Raw genomic sequence first — 17,003 nt, 5'->3', positions numbered from 1 at the left:
CTTCAGTACCTCAGTGTTCTACTCATTGCAGACGTCCTTTCCTTTTGTGATAGGGAGCTATGGTAGTTGAGAGATAACAAACCAACTCGTGCAGGTGTAATTTCAACAGAAGACAGTATTTTCAAATATCCCTTGCAAATCTACCGAACTCTCAGAAACTTCTGTCTGTCTGTAACTTTTGTCAACACTATACAATTGGCCATACAGATCCTTCCCGAATTTTGTGTGTGTGATTATGCCATTCACGGTCAGTTTATGGTAACATTTTAATATGTTCAGTCTAAATAGCAGATGTGGATCACGAAAGATTTAAATCGGCTATCAACCATCACCCATGCCATGTTCTGAAAAAACACTACATTTTATGTCGGTATACATATTATGGTTGTGTCTGAGCCAGGGATGTTTTTCCATCTTACATCTTCGTGTGTAAGTTTGCAGGTAATTATTGCCTCTCAGCGAGATCCCGGAGAAGCCAGGTATTCCTGCCGTAACTTACGAGTGCAGTGAGGTCGTCATCGTCATTGTAGGTGGTGACCTGGAAATGAAGCTGAGTCAGCAGATTGTTCAGGTTGTCACGGTCGATATCCGTTCCTCGTCGCGGCGGTTTTTCCGACACCTCATTGACGTTGATGATGAGCGCTTGCCCTCTGGGCATCCCAACCATGCGGTACGACTGTCAAAAAATAAGAAAGAATGTAAGTGGTTTGTGATTCATGAGGTGCACTGAAAATCTGCCGCTCTGTGCATGTATAAAGAGCCAGTGTACCCTTCTTTCGGTAACTTATCTTATATTTTCTTCACAAGTAAAAACTTTAAAAAATGAATTGGTGGGTGAGGGGGGTGGGGGTGGGATGGGTGAATAAAAATGGTCTACAAATTTGTGTTCTGAACTGAAGCTCATTAAAGTTAAATCAACAAGGAATTGAGACACACAAGACATACAAAGCACAGCATCAAATTCCTCCACTTCCTTACCACCTCTCCTCTCCATGACCCCAACCCCAAAATCTGCTTACTTTAGGTAAGCTAACCAAACCATAGACATTTCCTGAAACCCTGACATTTGAGGGTGGGAGTTGGTAGGGGTTAGCATAAGTAAACAAACCAAAACCAGCTCATCATCATCATCACCATCATCGTCTCCCTCTCTCTTGCTTAGGCCAACAAGAAAAATATGTCTGTTTCCAGTAACATCGCCGAAACAAATTAGGGTCGGTCGGTCTTTTATTTTTTTTTTAAACTTTTTCTTACGTTTTGTTAGAATAACTGCAAGAGGAAATCTTGCCACAGACCCTTCAGAGGGATTCCCGGCGTCATTGGCCGCCATGTTTTTTTCGCGTGACGACGGAAACGGGAGGTAAGTCTCTTTGATTGTGAAGTCTCATCGACCGATTACCTCCCGTTTTTGTGTGTGTGTGTGTGTGCGAAAAGCGAAAAAACCCTTTAGGGTCGGCGCTTAAAAATAGGGTCGGTCGGGTTACCGGAAAGACATATTTTTCTTTTTGGCCTTACCTTATGCCGTGTGGACTGATCCACTTGAACACACAACGGGCCGTCTGTAGAGTCTGTGGGCTTCGGGGTGGGCTGTAAATGAAGGGTGACACCACTAGTGGCAACTCTCGCAGTCTCCTCCACACGGTCTGGCTGGTCCATCTCTGCAAAGCATGTCATTAGAAAATGATCCCTGTCATCCAGAGATGAGAACTGAGATTAGAAAAAGATCTCTGTCATCCAGAGATGAGACCTGAGAATCTTTACAAATCAGTTTAAAAACAAGAAGAGCAAACGCTCGATCGAGTCACTTTCGCAGTTCTGAATATTATATGAGGCATCAGATGGACAGGAAGAAATTGCTATTCACAACACAATGCATACCTGAAGAATGAGATTGCATGGATCGAGCAACAAAATATTTACCTTGGCATTAAAAATACTCTCATTAACTGAATCTCACATAAACAAACCCCATCAATAACTTAATTCACATAAACTAGCATCATTAATTTTTTTTCGAAGCAATCATATTAACAGTAGACACACTAACATTTGTTACTCTTAGAGCTGTGTCACTTTTATAGTTTACGAGAAAAGCCCAACGTTAAGTTGTGTGTTGACGAACAGGAAAGGCTAGTTATCTCCCCTGTGTTTCCGATAACGTTTGTAAAAAGCTACAGATGTAAATAATTTGATGTAAAGAATAATCCTATAAAGTTTGAATCAAATCCGATGAATAGTTTCAGAGATATGATATTTCAATTTTTTTCCTTCAAGACATACCTGTGACCTTGAAAAAGGTCAAAGGTCACCAAAGCAGACGTCAAAGTGTAGAGGTCACTGGGAGTCACGTTCACATAAAATTTGAGCCCGGTCACTTTTATAGTTTCCGAGAAAAGCCCAACGTTAAGTTGTGTGTTGCCGAACAGAAAAGGCTAGTTATCTCCCTTGTTTTTCTGATAACGTTCGTAAAAGGCTACAGATGTAAATACTTTGATGTAAAGAATAATCCTACAAAGTTTCAATCACATCCGATGAACTTTGTCAAAGATATAAAATGTCTAATTTTTCCTTTGACGCTGACCTGTGACCTTGAAAAAGGTCAAAGGTCAACGAAACCATCGTTAAAGTGTAGAGGTCATTGGAGGTCACGACTAAACAAAATATGAGCCCGATCGCTTTGATAGTTTCCGAGAAAAGTCCAACGTTAAGGTGGTGTCTACGGACGGCCGGACGGCTGGCCGGCCGGCCGGCCGGACAGACTAACACTGACCGATTACATAGAGTCACTTTTTCTCAAGTGACTCAAAAATTGGCGTTGGATTCATAATCATATGTCCCCAAAATATTCAGTTTTCCCTGCTATTTCCCCTTCTTGCCAGTTTTGAAACCTATCACGAAATCTATCAGGAAATAAGTGTTCAAATCAGGGCTCGTATTCTTGAAAAAGCTGCAACTCATATACCGGCCTGTAAAACCACTTCCGCTCGGTAAGTCCGCTAAGTGTTATTCATGAAAACTCCGGTAAAGACTTACCCGGGTGTCTCCGAGCTGTAACGTTAGAGGACCCCTCCCCCTCCCCTAAGACCGTCAATTTTGAATAAATCTTGTTAAAATATTGTCTGTAGATTTATGTCCCTCATGGACACACATTGGTGTCATTTAAGCACCAATGCATTGTGGACAAATACGAGATACCGCTCGCGAAAGATTTCAACCGACGCTCGATCATACCGGCTTGTGGTGAAAGCGTGCTAGCGTCTTCTTTAATGCCTTACAGTGTCCGTATATTTTCAACTGATTCCGTGGCCGAACGGTTCTCTCGTTCGCCCGATGCGTGATTGAGTCGAGTTCAAATCTCCATCTGCTCGTAATTTTTGTTTTTACTCTTTGGCATTTGTTTATTTTTGTTTATTTTCTTCATGTGCAAAAGAGTACGTTATAATAGCAACATTGATTTAAAATTTTTTTGTAAGGTGGAATGTTTTTTTTTAAATCTTTGGTTAACATGATAATTATTAGTTTATTGATAAAGTTTGTTAACTTAAACATGTAAACATTTGATTAAAAAAAAAAAGTCGCGTAAGGCGAAAATACAACATTTAGTCAAGTAGCTGTGTCGAACTCACAGAATGAAACTGAACGCAATGCAACGCAGCAAGACCGTATACTCGTAGCATCGTCAGTCCACCGCGCACGGCAAAGGCTGCGCTGAGAAGGATAGCACGCTTTTCTGTACCTCTCTTTGTTTTAACTTTCTGAGCGTGTTTTTAATCCAAACATATCATATCTATATGTTTTTGGAATCAAGAACCGACAAGGAATAAGATGAAAGTGTTTTTAAATTGATTTCGAAAATTTTTTTTGATAATAATTTTTATATATTTAATTTTCAGAGCTTGTTTTTAATCCAAATATAACATATTTATATGTTTTTGGAATCAGCAAATGATGGAAAATAAGATGAACGTAAATTTGAATCGTTTTATAAACATTTTTTTTTCTCACAATTTTCAGATTTTTAATGACCAAAGTCATTAATTAATTTTTAAGCCACCAAGCTGAAATGCAATACCGAAGTCCGGCCTTCGTCGAAGATTACTTGACCAAAATTTAAACCAATTTAGTTGAAAAATGAGAGCGTGACAGTGCCGCCTCAACTTTCACGAAAACCGGATATGACGTCATCAAAGACATTTATCAAAAAAATGAACAAAACGTTCGGGGATATCAATCCCAGGAACTTTCATGTCAAATTTCATAAAGATCGGTCCAGTAGTTTGGTCTGAATCGCTCTACACACACACACGCACACACACACACACACACACACACACACACACACACACACACACACACACATACACCACGACCTTCGTCTCAATTCCCCCCTCTACGTTAAAACATTTAGTCAAAACTTGACTAAATGTAAAAATAACCATGAAGAAGGATGCTTACCGCTTAAAAAAACCAAAGGTGAGAGAGAAAAAAAACTTCTAAAATGCGGTAGCAGCCACCTGCATGCAACTGAGATTAAAAATAAAAAGAATAAAACATAAAAATAAAAAGGGTCTCCCCGTGTTTTTATTTCATTCAGTTTGTTTGGGTAGTTGCTATTGACTTTGAAACTGACACGCTGGCTAAAAAGCTTCAACATTGTGTCCGTCAAAGTCAAACTGTCGTTTAACTACCGCCCAGTATTTAGTTTTACTGCCCAGTAATTATTTATTTTTCCCCGGTATTCATGTGTGTCTAGCGGATGGTCGGCAGCTACCAGTTGGTTATTTTTAGAATTGAAGATTCCCGATGCTTGCTCTTTTCTGCGCACGCGTTACTGGCGTTTTCGCCGGCGTGTCAGTTTCAAAGTCAATAGCAACAACCCAAACAAACTGAATGAAATAAAAACACGGGGAGATTTTTTAATTTTTTTTATAAACCTCAGTTGCATGCAGGTGTACATGGTATAGTACCTAGTAAACGCCCACCCCCAGTTTCGACCAGTGGACTAGTAGACAAGGAAAATAAATAAAGATTATCCAGTCTGCTGTTTCCTTTCCTTAGACATGCTTCGGGGATTGGACAGAAAAAGGTTTCTGGAGTGGCTAGAGAATCGCAATACATTTTTGACGGGGAGGAAAAAGAAGAAAAGAAAGCTTCATCTTTGGTTTAAACATAAGTTTATTTCAACAAATGTTACAATCATGACATGTATACAAAAGACACAGGTAACAGCAACAAGCTAGAAGCTTAAAGTGGTGTTCTTGCATGGATATTATAACGTAAGGCGGTAACGGCTGAACAATTTGTCTAAATAAACCAAATTGGAAATCCAAACCATCATCATTATAATCATCCTCATCTCATTAATCATCCAAAATTATAATAACATAATAAACGTTGCATAATCATTATAAAGAAAGACAGTAAGAGGAAGGAAGGAGGGGAAGAAAAGGAATAAAAAGAAGAGGGATGGGTAGGAGTTGTGCAGAAATTAAATTTGTCGTCCGGCTTGTGGAGCATTGATTCTGGGTTAGCCCAAAGCGGCCTGAACATTCAATGAACGAGTGTACTCTGGAAAAAAATGTTCCTGTTCAAATCTAGAGAATACTGTCTGCCTCCATTTAGAAGGTGGGGGAGGTGAATACTGTGGTTAGGGAGGGTATGTATGGTTTCTTGACGTGCTTCGCGATAATTTGGACAATCTAATATGAAGTATTTTACGGTTTCGGACGGAAATCCGCAGTCACAAGATGTATCTGTAGCAACGTGTCGTCTCACTAGATCGTTATTAAGATCACTTATATATAGCCTGAGCTTACAGTGAATTGTTTGTGATATGCAATCTCCAGAATACCAATAACACGGCGGACTTAAATAGTTTTTTGACAAAAAGTGCTTGAGGGACTTACTAAGTTTTATGTAGTCTGGTAAAGAATTCCAGAGTTGTGTTGTAGATGGGAGAAATGAGTTTTTGTATAATTCAGTGTTAAACGATGGAACTTTCCTATCTAAAGGTCTGCGCTGGCGATATGGATTATTAGTTGATATTAATGGTGGCAATATCGCATGTAAGTAGTTTGGCACCTTACGGTGTACAATCTTGTGAAATAATATCATTTTTTGACGTTTACGCCTCTCTTAAAGTGAAATAAAGCCTGACTCGTCGTACAGTTGTTGATGGCTTGTACCGCGGACTGTTCCAACAATGGTCTTCATCTTCAAAGCTTCATCTTTGGCGAGAAGTGATGTCTGAAGAGGTTGATTTTGTGTGTTAGTGTTTGTGTGTGTGTGTGTGTGTGTGTGTGTGTGTGAGAGAGAGAGAGAGAGAGAGAGAGAGAGAGAGAGAGAGAGAGGGGGGGGGGTTGTGCAATAACGCATCCTTTGAACACTTCAATGACAAATGACCAAAATATCGTTTTTCTAGCTAAGGACCCGCTCCTGCCAAGGGTATAGTACCTAGTAAACGCCCACCCCCCCACTTTTGGGCAAAACTGGTACATAGGGTGGGTGGGCGTATACAGGGTAGTTAACGGTAATATCATGTTAAAGGTGGTCGTCTACATTTTTGCTTTTTTTCAATAATCTTATGGTTAGATTTCGCTAAAACGTTATGTCAGATGATGAATGAACCATGGGGAAAAAAGTTATAGAAAAACAAATATATGTAAAAAAAAGATTTTATTTTGGGGTAGCGTGACTCACGCTTCCAATATTTTGTTTTCTGTTTGCTGAGAACATGTGCTTTGCCTAAAAATACTGACCAATCAAATTCATGTCACTATGCTTATAGCCACGCCCAAACAAGTGCAGCAACAGTTTGACCCCGTCGCGATATAACCTTGAACGGTTGAAAACGACGTTAAACACCAAATAAAGAAAGAAAGAACAGTTTGACACTGGAGCGCTGTCCAAGCTTTTTTTTAAACGCACGAAATGCACGGGATTTGAGAGGAGTTTTGCGCTTGGCATTTTCCAAATAAGGATATCCTACTATGAGTACTACGCTGGAATACTACAATGAATTTTCAAACGGCTTCACTGGCTTCGTCTTTCCTGATCGAAAGGGGGTGTATTGTTGATAATTGTAGATAATAGACTCTGCATTTTAATGGTCAAATGGCGATTTCGGTATAAAAATGTAGACAATCAATTTAAACAAGAAGAGCAAACGCTCGATCGAGTCACTTTCGCAGTTCTGAATATTATATGAGGCATCAGATGGACAGGAAGAACTTGCTATTCACAACACAATGCATACCTGAAGAATGAGATTGCATGGATCGAGCAACAAAATATTTACCTTGGCATTAAAAATACTCTCATTAACTGAATCTCACATAAACAAACCCCATCAATAACTTAATTCACATAAACTAGCATCATTAATTTTTTTTCGAAGCAATCATATTAACAGTAGACACACTAACATTTGTTACTCTTAGAGCTGTGTCACTTTTATAGTTTACGAGAAAAGCCCAACGTTAAGTTGTGTGTTGACGAACAGGAAAGGCTAGTTATCTCCCCTGTGTTTCCGATAACGTTTGTAAAAAGCTACAGATGTAAATAATTTGATGTAAAGAATAATCCTATAAAGTTTGAATCAAATCCGATGAATAGTTTCAGAGATATGATATTTCAATTTTTTTCCTTCAAGACATACCTGTGACCTTGAAAAAGGTCAAAGGTCACCAAAGCAGACGTCAAAGTGTAGAGGTCACTGGGAGTCACGTTCACATAAAATTTGAGCCCGGTCACTTTTATAGTTTCCGAGAAAAGCCCAACGTTAAGTTATGTGTTGCCGAACAGAAAAGGCTAGTTATCTCCCTTGTTTTTCTGATAACGTTCGTAAAAGGCTACAGATGTAAATACTTTGATGTAAAGAATAATCCTACAAAGTTTCAATCACATCCGATGAACTTTGTCAAAGATATAAAATGTCTAATTTTCCCTTTGACGCTGACCTGTGACCTTGAAAAAGGTCAAAGGTCAACGAAACCATCGTTAAAGTGTAGAGGTCATTGGAGGTCACGACTAAACAAAATATGAGCCCGATCGCTTTGATAGTTTCCGAGAAAAGTCCAACGTTAAGGTGGTGTCTACGGACGGCCGGCCGGACGGCCGGCCGGCCGGACAGACTAACACTGACCGATTACATAGAGTCACTTTTTCTCAAGTGACTCAAAAACAACTCATTCTCGCCTAAAATTAATTTGTTAAATCAATTTTGATATTACAACGTACTCTTTTGCACACGAAGAAAAAAACAAAAACAAACAAAATTAATGACAAAGAGTAAAAAAAAAAAAAAGTAAGGCCTGATAGCGATTCGAACTCGACTCAATCGCGCATCAGGCGAATTCGATAACCGTTCGGCTACCGAATCAGACACCAAATTCTCGCCACTGTAATGCATTAAACAAGACGCAAGCACGCTTTCGCAACACGCCGTTATGATCGAGCATCGGTTGAAATCTTTCGCGAGCAGAAGCTCGTATTTGACCGCAATGCATCGGTGCTAACCTTTTAACTACCATACCGCCCGATACCGCCCGTCTTCCGCCATTGCCGCTATTCCCATACCGCCCGATACCGCCCCTCGCCGGTGTAGCGTCTGTTTCGGTTGTTTGCGGTTGTTGTGCGCGAGCAGTAGTAATAAGACGGTTGCAAATGCATTGTGGGATTGTCTCACTTCCGCCTTGTTTTTTCCCCATGTGCTTTCGATCTCTGTGAGAGTTACAATCGATCTTTTTTCACCAAATCTTTTGGGCGCTTGGTGCCGACATGGATTCAGATGACAGTGATCCTGATTTCATGACTATGCTTGATTATCTCCACGAAAATAGACATCAATTAGAAGATTCTGGCTTCGACATCAGCATTTCTGTGAACACTGCTGATCTGACCTACTTTGATTGTTCAATGAATATCAACAAGTGACAGCGAAACGGATGATATACCGGAGCAACAAGTAAGCGTAATTGTTTCAACTTTATTGACAGGTAAACAGGTACATAAATCATGATAACACTGCGACATACATACCACCAAGAAGAAGAACACACACTCTTTGAAGTTTGATCCCTATCCAATAACATACCAATTTTTTTTTATCAATCTGACAAAGAGAAACTGAGTAATAATAATTTAAACACGCATACCCGTTTTTGACCGTCTCTGCTCAAAATAACTTGGGAGCTGAGGGATTCTACAGAACAATAAACTTGGTAGTTAAAAGGTTAAATGACACCAATGTGTGTCCATGAGGGACATAAATCTACGAACAATATTCGAACAAGATGTATTCGAACTTGACGGTTTAATGGACAGTGTTGGTGAAGTTACTGACAGGTAGCGACTTTACAGGAGGGGGATGGGTCCTCTAACTTTACAGCTCGGAGAAAACCCGGTAAGGACTTACCGGTATTTCATAAATAACACTTAGCAGTTGGCGGACTTCTTGAGTTTTACAGGCCAGTATATATGAGTTGCAGCTTTTTCAAGAATAAATCTTGTTCAAATATTGTTTGTAGAGAGGAGCAAGCATGAGGAATCTCCTATTCTAAAAATAACCAATTCTGGTAGCTGCCGACCTTCCGCCAGACACACATTAATACCAGGGGAAAATAAATAATTACTGGGCAGTAAAAATAAATACCGGGCGGTAGTTAAACGACAGTTTGACTTTACAGGACACAATGTTGCAGCTTTTTCAAGAATACGGGCCCAGTCCTGATTTTCTGGTGGGAAATGTCCTACCTAGTCATAATACAACTACTTCCCCAGTTCATGTTGTTGCTCACAAACGTAATGGTCTACAAATAATATTCGTCAATCCCTATTCTCTTTACTTACCATTGTTTGTCATGAAAATACAATATGCCTTTTTTTGGCGAGCTAAGATCCATGTTATTCAAATCCTGCAAATATGTTCAGGTTGTTGTGCAGTTAGTGAGTTATGATTAATTGTTCATGTGTGTCATACTCATAGTTCATGACAAAAATATTTCTTTAAATCTAATCTAAAACATGTCATGAATATGATCAATTTGAAGAGGGCAGATTCCTCAGACTCTTCACATGGACAGAAGTCACAATGACATCTGAAGTATTGTAATTCTTATACAGACACATCGACCCTAAAATTGACTGTTGCATTACATTTGTACTTTAAATGGGTCAGCCTAGCAAACATATTATTACTTAATTAGTGGAAGAATCTGTTGTAATGTATGTTTGATGGTGTATGCTTTTAATCAAGCGTTGCTGACTATGAATGTAGATGTAAATGCTTGTATAACTGTGTTTGAATTTTAAATGTGTCAAGCGCAAAGAGCATAATTGTAAAGTTATGATGTTGCACTATATAAATGCTTATTTGTGACCCTCCACCACGGAATGAGTCGCATGTCACCTTTTCATGAATTTCATATTTTTACATTTTTCTAAAGAGTTTTTTATGCTCTATCCAGTGGTGTAAACCGTTTTAGAAAAGAGCGAAAACTGTTTGAGTCATAAGCCTGTGACTAAGGTGACCCTCACACTGTTACCAGACACTCCCCGGATTTGTATTAAGCCTAGCGCAGAACCGCGCGAGGTGACATGCGACTCATTTCGGGGTGGAGGGTCACATTTATTATTATTATTATTATTAAACATGGTCATGCTCTCCTTTAAAAAAAGACTTTAAAAAACAGGCAACCTTTTTTTTTTTTTTTCTTTTTTTTTTTTTTTTTTTTTTTTTCTTTTTGACCTCAGTTGCATGCAGGCTGCTTCAACCCTTCCTTGTTTTCTTCTCTCTTTTTTCTTTCCTTTTTTTTTTTTTTTTTTTTTTTTTCCTTTTTTTCTCTGTCTTTTTTTCTTGTAAATAGGCGGTGAGCATCCTTCTTCATTGGTCTTTTTTCTTCTTTTTTTAACTCCAACATAGAGGTATATTACACTCACGAGACATGGACATTTTCTCTTTACAATGGAAATATTCCTTATATTTACAAATCAAATTTTCTACTTAATATTTGAAACTCGAAAATTACGAACACTGATCCCTGACAAGTTGTCTTTCTAAAAATACTAATACACATTTTCCCAATTAATATTACGTGATTTACAAAATTTCTCATCTTTTTACAACAACTTGTGTCTTGATAGCCAAATATTATATCCTGCATCTTAAAATTAACCCTCAATCCAGCCTTTTCCTCTATCCAGTTTTCTATCTTCGTCCAAAACAACTTTACCGGTATGCACTCATAAAAGAAATGTTCAACAAAATCAACTTCCGTCCAACAAATACAACATCTGTTATTCTCCCTGACTTGCATTTTACATAATAAAATATTTGTTGGATATATGTTATGTAAGATTTTCCATTGCAATTCTCTTAACCTCACTTCTTTGGAAACATGGGCAAGTGTCCAAATTTCCTTATCTACTTGTACACCAAACTTCCTCAACCAAAAATTATATACACAAGGTTTTTCTACAGCAGTATCTACACTTTTCTTTTCTATCATTTTTCGTATTTGGCTTATTTTTATCATATACAGGCTACCATCAAACAATTGCTTATCCATCTGGACAATAATATGTTTATTTTCAATCCAATTAATCCATACTTTGGGTAATGCGTTTATTAATGCCCAATAATCCAATAAAATATTTGCATTATTCTTTCCAATTTGTATATATACCTCTGCTGCTGACTTCAATCTCTTTTCTTCCACTATAAACAAATCACTTACTCGTTCAATCCCAGCATTTTTCCAATACAAATAAAACAACATTTTCCCTTTATACCGAATCAAATCATTACTCCACAAAATCTGTTTATAAAAATTGTTTACATCAATCTTATCATGTTCCATCCTACGCTTGTACCTCAAGTGTGTCCACACTACCCTCTGCCAAAATGGGCTTCCAATCATTGTCAAATTCAATTCCTTACTCGGTTTAACATTCAAATCAAAACAACCATACCCTGAAACAACATGTCCCAGAAACCATAGTGGTATAAACGTCCAATTTGCTCCCTTCTCTTCATACAAACGTCCGACCCATTGTAAATAAAAAGACTCTTGCATCCTGTGCACATTTAGCATTTTCAACCCACCTTCACTTATTTCTTTCTCCATTACTTTTCTTTTCACTTTTTCAAATGCTTTTTTATTCGAACACTTTCTCTGCCAAATAAACTTATAAAACAATCTATTTAACTCTGTCAAAACCCGCTCTGGCAATCCAATCGTCTGCATCACAAATACTAGCTGTGAAATAAAAAAACATTTGATTATTACAATTTTACCGTGAATCCTTAAATCTCGTCGACTCCATATCTTAATCAACTTCTTAATCTTCTGAACTCTTAATACCCAATTCTGTTCAACAGTTATTGCTCTATCATTATTTACGAAATATATACCTAAAATCTTAATCTTCTCTGTGCACTCAAAGGGCAACTTTTGCTGACCACAATGCTGTCCAATTTTCATTATTTTGGTTTTATTAACATTCAGGGTCAGTCCTGAAAACTTTGCAAACTGTATTATTATATCTTTAACTTTAAAGACATCACCACTGTTCTGTAAAAATATTGTTGTATCGTCTGCTAACTGTTTAATTTTTAGGGCACTCTCCTCGCCCACCTTTGAGGGTAATTCAACACCCGTTATATCACTTTTCCTAATTTTAATGGCAAGTATTTCCACCGCCAATATAAAGGCCAGGGGTGAAAATGGACAACCTTGTCTTATACCACACTTCAAGGGAAACGGTTCTGAAATCCACCCTCCGTGATTAATACTACTAAAAGTGTCTGTCATTAAAAGCTTAACCCATTTTTGAAAATCTTCACCAAAACCATATGATCTAAATGCTTCTATCATAAATTCCTTATAAATGGAATCAAACGCTTTACGATAGTCAAGGGCCAATATAAACCCAGACTTATTCGTTCGATTTAAATACTCTATTACGTCATCTATTGTACGAATCACGGTTCCAATATTCCTTCCTTTTATGTAACCAACTTGATCTTCATTTACTAACTTACAAATAACCGAACTCAATCTCTGATTTAAAACCTTTGCCAAGATCTTATAATCTGTATTAAGTAGGGTAATTGGACGCCAATTATTAAGGTCTTCCCTGGGTAATTCTGTACTTTTTTGTAATAACTTAATTATTCCTTGTTTTTGCGTAAAAGACAAATTATTATTACGAAAGGCTTCATTAAACGAGTCTGTAATCATGCTCTTTAATCTATTCCAAAACATTTTAATAAACTCTGTAGTGAGTCCGTCACTTCCAGGTGATGAACCATTTTTCATCATCTTTAATGCTGCTGCCACCTCTGCTTCCGTCAACATCCCTTCACATACATTACTATCTTCGTTCGTTAATTTAACCAATTCTTCTTCATCACAAAATTCCTTTGCTTCTGCCCTGATGCGTTCCTGACTTTCTGGACTTTTACCATACAAACATTTATAATACTGCACTTGTTCATTCAACACAAGAAATTGATCATCAACAATATCACCATTACTTGCCCTCACATGTGTCATCACATTATTTTGGGCTTGTACTTTTTCCAAATTTCCAAGATTCTCCAACTTTCACAACCTTCCTTCAATCCCGCCTGAACCTAGAAAAACAAGAGAGAAAAAAGACCCCAAAAGAGACAGAGGGAAGGAGAAGCCGTACACACGAAATAATGGAATAGTAGGCTCCAGGAAATGCGACTCATTTCGTGGTGGAGGGTCACATTTATTATTATTATTATTATTAAACATGGTCATGCTCTCCATCATTCCTGTTCAAGGATACTGTACCTGGTTTTCTGCTGACGTCTAATCTCAGACCTTCAGGCTTTCTTGTCTCCATAGTATCTGGAAACAAACAATCCAGCTGATTAATTCTCCTAAATGTATGATGCGTATTGACAAATGACAGGGTTATAGTTTTTTTTACACCACCTTAGAAAATGCAAAAGTGTGAAATTGTGCTAATAAATAATACTAATACAACAGAATGATTTAAAGTCATAGATAACGGTACTGTTAGTGTCGTAGTGTTAACAATAACATATCACTTTTGTCACTGTCAGACAAAGACTTTAAAAAACAGGCAACCTAATTTTTCTACAAATTACACAAACCCGAACGTACAAAACTACAAGAGTCAAGATTGCCTTGCTTGTGTCTTCCTTGCAAGCAGATGAACATTTTCTCTGTATAATTAGTGTTTCTCTGTCTTTGCACTTAAAAGACCGCTGGGTCAAAATATCTGTGAACCTAACGTTTTGTTTTGTCAATAATTAAACGTTCTGACAACATACCTTTCTTGTTTTTTTGGATAAATTTGCAATCTTGCAACATGAAAACAAACAGGCAGAGAATAACATACCTGTGGAATCACACCGTGACAGCCTTTCTCTCATCAGATCACTGCCAAAGTCTCCTTCCCTTCTCAACTTGGTTGTCGGCACTCGGCTAGCTGAGATCAGTTTCAGGTACTCTTCAGGAAGGTTTGACAGCATTGAAGACGCCAACCGGAGATTTTCTTCCTGGCCCTTATCTTCTTTACTATCTGTTGCGATGAAATGCTTCATGACGTAGCGAACTTCTTCAGCCCTACTAGCGCCTTGGTTTCTTGTTTTTTCACTCTGTGGGATCAACTTCGGACTGGCAGCAGAGCCTGACGGGTTAACAAAACTAAACACATCTTTCTCTCGAGTATGGCCCCCTTTTTCAGGACTGTAAATCTTGATCACATTGTCATTTTCACCACGTATACAGATCACCGAGTCTGAACGGATACGCTCGAGCGGAGAACTGTCTGTTTCAGATGGGCTGGCTAGGCGAGATTTCTTTTCGCAGTCGTCTTCCCAGGAACATTTCACCGGTCGCTTCTGAGGGGTGGTGGGGAGACTGGATGACTGTCCAGCAGAGGGATCAGACTGTGGTGATATTGACGCTTGTATGGAAGATGGCAATGATGATAATGCTGACATAGATGCTGATGCTAGCAATGGCGATGCTGTTGGAACGGGAGTCGGAAGTGAAACCTCTGTTGTTTCAGCAACAGAAACGGGTAAAGGTGATGAGGGTATGTTTGTTTCTGCAACAGCGGTGGCAGATGAGGTTTGTATATCGTCTCCCTTTTGCAGATGTTTTGTCACTACATCCGCCTGGTCTGTGGCGATGAGAGCATCGCAGAAAAGTTGGAAAGCGCTGGGGCCTCGCTTGGGCAGCAAGTCCAGAAGCTCTTCCACTTGTCTGTCTGGAGGGTTGTTATACTACAACAGAGGATGAGACAGTGGGATGTATTATTCTCTCAATGTCATGCTCCATAAATAACACATCCTTGCTTGTTATCACACAACGCACACATGCGCACAGTGGAAGCTACCTTAAAAACAAACAAGTCGCGTAAGGCGAAAATACATTTAGTCAAGCTGTTGAACTCACAGAATGAAACTGAACGCACTGCATTTTTTCAGCGAGACCGTATACTAGTAGCATCGTTTGTTTCTTTGTTTGTTTGTTTGCTTAACGCCCAGCCGACCACGAAGGGCCATATCAGGGCGGTGCTGCTTTGACATATAACGTGCGCCACACACAAGACAGAAGTCGCAGCACAGGCTTCATGTCTCACCCAGTCACATTACAGTGGAGTCCGGGTACAACGAATCTCAAGGGAGATACATTTTAGTTCGTTATATCAGTAATTCGCTGTAGAGTTTTCAACCCTAAATGGCCTCAAGACAAGTTTTCCCAATCACCTTCAAATGATCGTCCCATCGATCTTTCCTTGGAGAGTACAATCTCTGCATGTTTTCAACAGCTTCATAATATAATCCATAGAGAGAGGCAAACTAACAGCGGGAGGTGCATGAAAAGCGTCAGTTTTCACGATAAAACTTTGACTCGCTCATTCACGGGACATAAAAGCACTCCGGACTGTCCACAGTGTTGAGCAATTTAGGAGACTTCACTGCCTGAGGAGAGTATTGATTCAAACAAACGCGTGGTTGTATATCGCGTCACTCGGTCACGGATCGGAGAAAACAAAAAAACAATTCCAGATTTCGAAACCATGTTCGTCAGCCATTGTTTTTAGCAAGACAGACCACATGTGCACGAGCTTTGCTGACGTACATCGCAAAATGTCATGACGTCACCACAACTTTCGGTTTTGGTTCGATCTGTTCCGTGCACCTCCCGCTGTTAGTTTGTTCAGAGTTCGCTCATCACGCAATGTGCACTTGTGTTTGTGTATTTTTGTCTTTGGAGACAATTATTGACATCAGTTCGTTGTAGCCTTGTGACTTTTAGAGACAAAACGGCTCTGGGGCGATGAAAACGTGTTTGTTAAAAGAGGGGTTCGTTATGCAAATGAGTTCAAAAGGTTCGATGTAGCCGGAAAGTAACAAGTAAGAAATAGAAGGCTGTCTGCCGGGAAATCAATGGCAGTTTGTTAAAAGAGGGATTTTGTTATACCCAGGTTCGTTATAGCTGGACTCCACTGTATTCTGACACCGGACCAACCAGTCCTAGCACTAACCCCATAATGCCAGACGCCAGGCGGAGCAGCCACTAGATTGCCAATTTTTATGTCTTAGGTATGACCCGGCCGAGGTTCGAACCCACGACCTCCCGATCACGGGGCGGACGCCTTACCACTAGGCCAACCGTGCCGGTCGTAGCATCGTCAGTCCACCGCTCGTGGCAAAGGCAGTGAAATTGACAAGAAGAGCGGGGTAGTAGTTGCGCTGAGAAGGATAGCACGCTTTTCTTTATCTCTATTCTTTTTAACTTTCTGAGCTTGTTTTTAATCTAAACATATCATACCTATATGTTTTTGGAATCAGGAACCGACAAGGAATAAGATGAAATTGTTTTTAAATCAATTTCGGAAAATTAATTTTAATCATAATTGTTATATTTTTAATTTTCAGAGATTGTTTGCAATCCGAATATAACATATTTATATGTTTTTGGAATCAGAAA

The 17,003-nt window shown here is 39.0% G+C and overlaps 1 protein-coding gene and 1 long non-coding RNA gene across 4 annotated transcripts in view; one reads left to right on the top strand and one right to left on the bottom strand.

Moving 5' to 3' along the window:
* The window catches only part of LOC138978515 (uncharacterized), a 308,348-nt gene that overhangs the window by 224,803 nt on the left and 66,542 nt on the right, over positions 1-17,003 (top strand). The gene's annotated exons all lie outside the window — the stretch shown is intronic.
* Positions 1-17,003, bottom strand: part of LOC138978510 (caspase-8-like) — a 45,554-nt gene that overhangs the window by 18,069 nt on the left and 10,482 nt on the right. For all 3 annotated transcript variants that reach the window (XM_070351248.1, XM_070351247.1, XM_070351249.1), the window contains exons 3-6: positions 14,398-15,289; positions 13,824-13,880; positions 1,516-1,658; positions 500-676 (exon numbers count right to left, since the gene is read on the bottom strand). In XM_070351248.1, the coding sequence (XP_070207349.1) occupies positions 500-676; positions 1,516-1,658; positions 13,824-13,880; positions 14,398-15,289 (1,269 nt within the window). The remainder of the gene's footprint in view (positions 1-499; positions 677-1,515; positions 1,659-13,823; positions 13,881-14,397; positions 15,290-17,003) is intronic.

This window comes from Littorina saxatilis, linkage group LG10, assembly GCF_037325665.1.
Source record: "Littorina saxatilis isolate snail1 linkage group LG10, US_GU_Lsax_2.0, whole genome shotgun sequence".
Lineage (NCBI taxonomy): Eukaryota > Metazoa > Mollusca > Gastropoda > Littorinimorpha > Littorinidae > Littorina > Littorina saxatilis.
Note: the sequence above shows the minus strand (reverse complement) of the source record. Positions and strands in the feature narration are given on the sequence as shown.